General features: G+C 34.7%; 1 protein-coding gene across 2 annotated transcripts in view; it reads right to left on the bottom strand.

Annotated features, from left to right (window-relative positions):
• Positions 1-9,102, bottom strand: part of LOC119633719 — a 90,583-nt gene that overhangs the window by 6,587 nt on the left and 74,894 nt on the right. For both annotated transcript variants that reach the window (XM_038027414.1, XM_038027415.1), the window contains exon 3: positions 82-290. In XM_038027414.1, the coding sequence (XP_037883342.1) occupies positions 82-290 (209 nt within the window). The remainder of the gene's footprint in view (positions 1-81; positions 291-9,102) is intronic.

Raw genomic sequence — 9,102 nt, 5'->3', positions numbered from 1 at the left:
AATTTTTTTTTTTTTTTTTTTTTTTTTTTTTTTTTTTTTACGTGCAATAATAGTAGTGTACGGTACTATAATGGTACTTACATTAACTGAAACACCTGGTAGCAAAAATGTTTGTGCTGGTGGCATATCCCTTGGCACATATCGATAGAATTCGTTACCATCTTTGTACCATTTAACTGAATACAGAGCCTCACCGTCCAAATCGTAAAGACATTCCAATTGCGCCGTTGAACCTTTAATAACATAGTTCGGTATTCGTACTTCCACCAGACGCAAACTAAACGTATAATCTATAAGCAAAGAAAGATAAGAGAAATTTCATATACATACACGAGACGGCACATAAATGAGCAAACATTGTTAGTTAAAACTGCACAAAAGATAAATGAGGTTTGTTTTGTTTTTAAAGACTTCAGGTATAATTTAAATTGTTTTTCGTTTTTTTTTTTCTCTTTTTTCTTTTTTGATGGGTAATGAGTGCTTCCTTTAAAATGTATAAAACGGAAGACAGGCGCTACCAACCTAAAATTAAATTTGAAAACTTTTTATTTCAGGGATAATTTTATATGAAGTTTTATTACAAGTTATTCAGGAACTTTGTCACCTAATACTTAGGTGACACTGTTACCAGGAAAAATATGTCATAGTTAGCAACTTTCGTCCTTCAGGCCAAATCAGTTCAATTCCACATCCACCCATTTCGTAGTTTATTTTAATTGCACTGGTCAAAAATGTTTTCATACCCTTGACTGCTTATGATAAAAAGGTACATCAAGTTTGTGCGGATGTATGCAGCAACAAGAAGGACTTGAGATAGATTCAAATTTTATTACTTCGTTTTTCTCAGAATCACTTTCTGAGTTTACGTAAGCTTGTCTGTCCCTCTGTCCATCTGCTTGTCTTCGTTTCTTGTGTTCAAGAGGTAGGTCCGCATTTTTATTACACTCTTCGAATCAGTGATATTATGCAAATTGATTGAAGGGTGTCCATCCGTCTGGGCCTTTTGTTTTCTTGTGCCCAACAGGCCACAATTTTTGAGATATTTTGATGAAAATCCGTACATTGTCGTTTCTTGTCGATGAGTGCAATTGAAAATGGTTCGGATCAGACCAATTTTCCATATTTTGCGCCTTATTTTGATTAGTTGTTGTGAGAAAATATATTCTAATTTTTACACTTTCGCGACAAAAATTGCGTAGTATAAGTATTTCCGCATCCTAAATTGGTGCGAAAAATTTAGATCAGAGCAATTTTGTAACCCTTTGTCATATAATCGTTCCTACGAAAACTGAGTCTTCACATGTCAAAAAAGCCTTATTTTCAATGCTTTTTGGTGAAATTCGTTAAAAGCATTAGTTTGACAGAAAAGTCAACCTCACTCCATTTGGACTTCGTAGATCTATTTTTTGTATCCCAACCCATCTAATAAAAAATAAGGCTTTGTATGTCAACCAATGTATAATAGCAAATTAACTATAGGAAATGTGGATCAAATAGGTCTATTTTTTAGATCGCACCATGTTTTTATCAAAGCAAACCCTTTTATGGCGGAAAAGTCTATATTGTAGTTTGTTATGACGAACGCATTTTGAAATTAATAAAATCTTTGAGAAGTAAATGAAGTTTGCTAAATTTGGGCCACGTTAGTTGACGTTGCAAGTATTCTGTCATATGGGAGCTTTCATGAAAGTTATGGATTTACGTAAAATTAAATTAATATGAAAAACACTTTCTGGTGTATTGAGAAAATCAGTGAATAACTAACTGTATTGAACGAAGTGGTATAGGGTTGCTGGTGGCTGGTCTTGCCCGACTATAGCATTGGTACTTGTGTCTTGCTAAAAATAAATTAAAAACCATGAAAATCGCCTGAAATACTTAAAAATGCCCTTGAAGGCAACGAAATTTGTTGAATACGTTTGAAGGGAGGACTCTTCTACTATTCTTAGATATTAATGAGAGTTTCAAAAATAAAAAGAAGAAGATTAATCATTGGTATACTATCGATAAAATTCTTGTCCAAAGTCTTCCCAATGACATGAGTAGATAGCATCTTAACAAGTTAGCTAGTTATTCTCGCTTCTGGCTGTGACATAAGTGATGAAGGTACAATGCATTTAAATGAAAATTTGCCATCAAAAGCGATAAAATTGTTTTTTTTGCTTTAAGCTTTCAATATTAAAGCGATTTGGTTTCGTCAAGGAAGATTATCGGATCAATATTTTGAAGTAGAAAAGCGACTTTATTATTAATAATTTTTATAATCCGATTGCGGATAAAACAACGGGAAAGGATTATTCAATTTGACGAATTAATTGAATAAAAAATTTGAAAAAAAGCACTTAGTGTAAAAAAGAGAAACAACTCACTAATCACTTCAGGCTTTTGTTTTTTAAAGCAAGAAAATCGCTTGAAAAAATAGATTGAAATGAAAGCGGATTGTAGTGCAGGCGTACTGGACCTTTTAAATTCTGGTAATGATGGTGCCCGTCCATCGTAACGAACCTAGACACTTTCCTTTACATTTATCTTAACGATGTCTCTGCTTACATCCAACTATTTACTAAGCCTTTGCTGCCTGACTCAATCTCTTAAGCTGCACTTTTTACCATCCTCGTACGGGAATGACTCCTGCAATTTTTGTATTTCTGTTCGCATATACTTCACACACAAGTTTGCTGTTTATTACATGGGTATGAGTATATCGTTGCACTTCAAAATATATATATATATATATTGTGTTTTCAAAGAAGTGTTATCACGCTTTGTAAAGCCATTTCAAGCAACGATTCGCTGTTGCATAGTATTGTACATTTCTTTAAAATGTACGACGAAACTCAAGAAATAAAAAAGAACAAAAAAAAAAACAGAAAATCATTTGAAAAACTTTACAAATCTATGACTTGACAACATACTAAAAAGGTTGAGAACAACTTGTTTTTCAACAAAACCTAAATTAATTTTAACGAATTTGAGTTTCATACAAGGAAACAGTAGCAGAGAATAGCACTAGAGTTTAATATTGATGTAGACTTAGTCTGCTTTCCTTTTGTGCTTTCTCCCGCTCTATAATACGTTATTTCAGTATAATGCTAGTTTAAAAGGATAACATCTGTATACATAGACATGTGCGTACACACAAGCTTCAACAAAGCCTGTCAAAACTGCTATCATTGCAAACTGTAAAGATAAAGCACTAACAAGTTGATTTTGTCTTTGGTTTTAGTCAAGTGAATCTTAATGCTAGCACCAGCCATGACAACGACAGCAATCATGGCTACTCCCACTAATGTAGTAAGAGGATGCTTTAAAAACATCTTTAATATTATTTAAAAGATATCCTTGTTTTCTTTCCCTTTCCCATTTGCCTTTGTTTCCTCTTAGTTGTTTTAACTTTAAAAGACAAAAGAAAAAAGCGCATTGATGTCTTGAAAGAAAAAAATAAAAAAAGCGCGTTTTTATAAAAATAAAAAAATTGAATCAAGACAAAAAGAATTTTCTTAAGCACTATTTGAATTCTTATGAAATAAATTTTTTCCATCGCTAATCGCTGCCTTGGAAAGCTTAAAAAATTCATTGCAAATATAGAGTTTCCCGAATAATGGAGAGCAAGATGAGACGGGCCAATGAAAAAAAACCGTGAATACAAACATATGCGCCATTAACCGTACAACAGCACATGCGAAGATAACATGCTATGTAAACATAAATATCGTATTTCATAATCTCACGCATTTCCAAATATAAAGTATACCTAAAAAACGGGACATCTATTCAAACCAAAAGAGATCTGCATTTGACTAGCAGTCAAAATAACACAGCTAAGGTGTATTATTAGTTTAGCCAGAGAAATAAATTCCAAGAGTAAAGCACTAGCATCTAAGGCTATCGGCTTCATTGAAAACTCCACCGCATTTGAGATTTGAACCCATTGACCATGAAGCTGTTAGTTGAGATCCTTTACCCACTCGCCCGTTTACTTGATCAGTCAAATTATTAGGTCGAATCATAAGTAGCTTTCTTTTTCGAGGTATTCAACCTTTAAGCTATTCGCCTTGTTGACTGGCGTGGATTTTGCTCCAATATTGCCTTTACAAGGTTCCCGTCCCGTCTTTTAAGATCATATCTTCAGGACGGGATATTACAAACCAATTTCTAACTGCCCGATCCGTTATCAGTCCTTCATCGTATGCACTGGATAGTTTTTCAGTTGCCGGCTTAGTCTTATTGCCTTCTTTAAATGCCCCACCCATTACATGTGGAATATGCACTTTTTTAACTCTTCATTTCAGAGGTTAAGAAAAACAGCAACAGTAATGTAACATGCGCCACATTAAACATTTGACGGAGGACTAGCTGAATCCCCATCTATTTAGTGAAGACAAAAACTTATTTCTTTCGTTGGCTTATAGTGGGGGCTAAATACGATAAACAGATACTAGCTACCGGCATAGGAAGTTATTTACAACCCGACCTAATAGGAAAGATAGCTGACTTTACGAATGCAAAAAGCGGTCCTGAAAACGGAAAATTTTGCAATTTTTGTCCAAACGTATGAGCTGATAAGCAAATATTATATATACTACACAAAATTGAGGCAAAAAAAAGCAAATCTGCCGGACAAACGGGTACCTTGCTATTAGATTTTACTATATTTTTTTCCTTGCTAAAACTGGTCCTATATCTTTACATCTTAGTTGAATTTGAGCTATGTGCGGTCAATTTCAATTTTTCTCATTATTATAAGAATGCGAATATTACAAAAACAGACGGACAGGCAAATAACGGACCATTCAAAGTCGATTTAGAATCCCATAAATATAAATAGGATCGGATCAATTTTTCGCTGTAGTTTGAAAAGCCGTTATATGAACATCCGCATTAACCGAACTTGGCCGTGGTTCATAATAATACAAAGGCATCTCCCATTGGCTCATTAACAAGCCTAAAAATCAATAAAAAGAAAAGGTTTTAAGGTCTAGATAGAGTGATAGTTCTCACTGTTGTAATACAATTTTTGCAGGACTTTCAAAGCCGTTCCACATTGATCCAATAAGAACAGGGAAACATTCATTAAAAGAAAATTATGTTATATTCACATGTAGTGTCTGCCTGCACCCAGAACTTAATGCATTGTCGTATAGATGAACACTAACGTTGCTTGCGCATATAAAATATATATATATATATATATATATATCCTATAACGTATTGTTGTCCATTATAAGCGTTCTTCAAAAATGTCTTCACAGTCTCATAAAACTTTATAACATATACGCAGAACGCAGCAGCTTCTTGTCATTTCATTCAATATTTTATATTTTTCTTAAAAATAAATTTAAATTTCATTTACTTTGTTTCTTCTCTTATGCGTTTTGCTGAGTGAGTTCATAAACTGTGAAAATTAAGATAAATATTCTATGTTGAAAGCAAGCATGTGAGTAATTAGACAAAATTATTTCTGTACACTATACTGCAATGCAAATGGTTGTGCTTATATGAAACGCAATGTGTGTCTACGTATTGCCTCATTTGACGTAAACAAGTCATTACATTGCTGCACTTAGTAATAGCAGTAGCAACACGCAAACATGCCAGAGGCTTTTCATCATTCCTACTCAACAACTGGCATAATTGATTCAAAGTTAGAGTTGCCGCTATAACTTTGTTAAAATTATATTTTCTTATATTAACTTAGTAAGTATTTTCTTTTATTCTTATTATTGCATCTATCGAATTAATAATCTAAGGAACTCCGAACGGATGATCTCTTCAGAGAGATCTACACTACTCAACAGATCCAAAGTATTGGATCTAATAACAAAAATGAAGTGACTACCTCCTGCCTCTTTTTCCACATTCATTATGTATATGTGAATGTTTTAAGTAGCATAAGGGATTTAACAGATCGCCATCTTTTTTTCTTTTTTATGAATTTTGTGAATTGTCTTAATTTCTTTAACGTATTAAACGGTTCCCTTTTTTTTGTTTTTAGAGATGCGTTAAGCACGAAAAAGTAATAAGCTGTGCAATAAAATTTTATTTTAGCATTTCAGAAGATTACAAATATTGGGTCGGGCGGAGAATTGATGAGTCAATAGTTTTGGAAGAAAGTAATATACCAGATTTGTGTAAATATGAAACCGGAATGTACCAAAATTGATGGCAAAAACTTTCGATGTAGTATATCTCTTGGCTAAATCTAACGAAGATTTTTAACTCATAACAGTTTGATAGAATAATATGGCGGGTTATAACGTTGAATATGTCGGATTTTGTGCCGCAAAATGAATATTCGGCGTTCTTTTTTCCTCGAATGGTGAAAACATTTTTCCATGGTAGCGTTCCTCGAAATCCAAAGGAGATTCATTTCCATAGCAGGCGCAAGAATTCGCAGATGTACCCGTGCGTACCATTGACATCAAGACATGCTCGGTATGCCGAGAAGACGACACTCTGTGTTTGGCGGGACCAGGAGTATGTGATCTGTGAGAGTCTAGTTCAAGGGCTCGCTGTTCAAAAAACGGCCAGAATTAAGTAAAGGAAAAAAAAAACAACAGAAGGGTACATTTTCTATTCGTATTGCAAATCCGATTCGCGATACATTCGAAGCACTCAACAATGTGTATGCGACTTACTGACCAGGCTCGAGCCTTTCCGACTACCACTTGCTATTGTCTTTGGATCAAGCAACTGCGCAGCAACGTTTTGGTACGTGTGAAGATGTGAAGAAAAGGACTGGATGAATGGTAACCGGCAAAAGGGATAGAATTTTCAATTGTCAAAGAGACGCTTGGAATAGACTTAATTTAGCGTTTCCATGAAAGAAACTTGTATTTTCACATAATCTCAATAACCAATGCGGATTCTAAGACTAATCGACGTCAGCTGAATGTTCCCTGTCATCGCAATCATTTTTAGATAGTACCGTCTTCAACAAGTTGCACTAATTTCTTTATGGCTGCTCTAATAAGTTTATTCAATTAACACTGCTCAGTGGCTGTGCGTGAGACTTGGCCATGCCAAGTAATGATAAATTTATTTGTGCGATTTAATGGAGGTAAGGTTCGTCAAACGTTCTTGGAAATAAACCTATAGAAATTCCCACGAACTAGCTACGAATTAGGGCCGAGTGAAAACTCTCAACTTAGTGAGGCTGTGTCCATGTGGAAAAACTCACTGAGTGTCTTCTGTAAACGTTGCAAACTTTATGATGGGAAATCATATCGTATTCATCGATAGTGGGGTAGCCACAGTCCAACATAGTTCAAATATTCTTCATAATGCGGAATAAAATTCATATCGTTCGAATTCAATGAAAGATTATTTTATAGGAACTCAAAGTGTATCTGATGTCTTAAGCTGATCCACCTAATATGTTTGCGAGAGTTGCACTCAGCCAGCTGGCAATTCTGAAATAGAAGACCTTCTTGGCTGATTGGCTAAAATATTGTATTTTACTTGGTAAGCAAAATACGTTATTGGGCCAAATTTCTCGAATATTGTGGCTTGAAGGATGAACACAAATACACAAGGTCTGTATTGAACATGGGGATTTAAAACGGACAGACAAACTTCAAAAAGTATTTCTGAAATGATCGGTGTATTAAAATGTGTTCGAATCATAAGTTCTTTTGCTTGTTGCATCCATACGCGCAAGCTTAGTATACATTTACCACGAGCGGTATAGAGTGCAAAAAGCGCATAAAAATATGTAATTCTACAGACGTTCCGCGTGTTAAAACGCATGGTCGTGTTGTGTTGGCACATTTGTTGTATGTATGAACCACAATGATAACCAGAACGAAAGCCTGCAACAAAAATTTCTCCAACATTTGCGGACAAATTTTCGCTTATGGCGCTTCTTTCCCTAGCGGGCGCATATCCTTTTGAAAATCAAGGAAAGGTTTGTGTTATCCAATAACACAAAGAAAGCAGAGTGCATCAAAAGTCTGACGTTCTATTCTTCGTACGAATTCACTGGTTCAATGGACCCCTTCACAAAATCTAGGCATAAATTTTAATTTTCACTAACGCTGCGGAATAGTGTACGTACACAATATTTTTCAAAAATGCTATCAATAAAAATGAAACAAAACAAGTTGAAGAATTTTTCAAATCTCTTTGCAGCAAGTTGATTAGTTTCCAGCTTTCCATTGAAAATAATGCGCCAAAGGGTCTATTTACAAAAGTAATAAATTCGAAAATAAATCCCAGAATATTTTTTATCCCTAAGCATTCATTTCTATATTTTATGGAAAAATCTCGTTCACAGCCAAAAATCATACGTAAATAGTGAATAAGTTGCGTATATATATATATAACTCATTGATTTATGTCCTGCTATAAAATGTGTCGTTTGTTCTGCTTGTAATGCCTCATATACAAAGTAAAAAATGTGTGAAAATGTACATGAAATACACGACACCACAGTGAAAATACGCAAAATTGCTTTTGACAGCAAAAAATGAAACAACAAAAAGACGTATTTAAGTTAAAGTAATTAAAACCATATGCTTTAAGAGCTAAAAGAAACAACTGAAATAATTTTATTCACTTTTAACGCGAATTTTCGAAGCCCATCATTTCAAATAGATATGCATATGTATATAAAATAGATAGAGAAACTTTTGAGAAATTCTTAAGAGAACTTTTAAGTTAAGTTCCGTTAACAAGGCAATCGAAATTTAATTATATAACTACTTGATGTCCTATAACAAATTTTGTGACCAGGAAACTCTGCTGGCAAATAATGAAGGACGGACAAACGAAATGATGGATAAGCAGAGAGACGGATGGACGGATGGATAGAGTGAGAGGGGCGTTTTGGTGGGCAGATGGGACAGAGGGACGCCAACATGAATTTTTTTTTTAATGACCGACCACACACCTTCCCCCCTGTTAACGAGCAGATCGCGGACCGACATGATGGTTCAGTTGCTCACCAACAAGGACGATTGGCAGACAATAGATTCGTGTACACGATATAGACGAACGGAGAAAGCCAACAGATAAGAAAGGAAGGCGAGGCAGTTCAAAGAACGGATGAAAAGCTGGTGAACGCAGGGACACACCTCTGCCGTTTCAAATGTCACAGATAAC

The sequence above is a fragment of the Glossina fuscipes genome, unplaced genomic scaffold, assembly GCF_014805625.2.
Source record: "Glossina fuscipes isolate IAEA_lab_2018 unplaced genomic scaffold, Yale_Gfus_2 2, whole genome shotgun sequence".
Lineage (NCBI taxonomy): Eukaryota > Metazoa > Arthropoda > Insecta > Diptera > Glossinidae > Glossina > Glossina fuscipes.
Note: the sequence above shows the minus strand (reverse complement) of the source record. Positions and strands in the feature narration are given on the sequence as shown.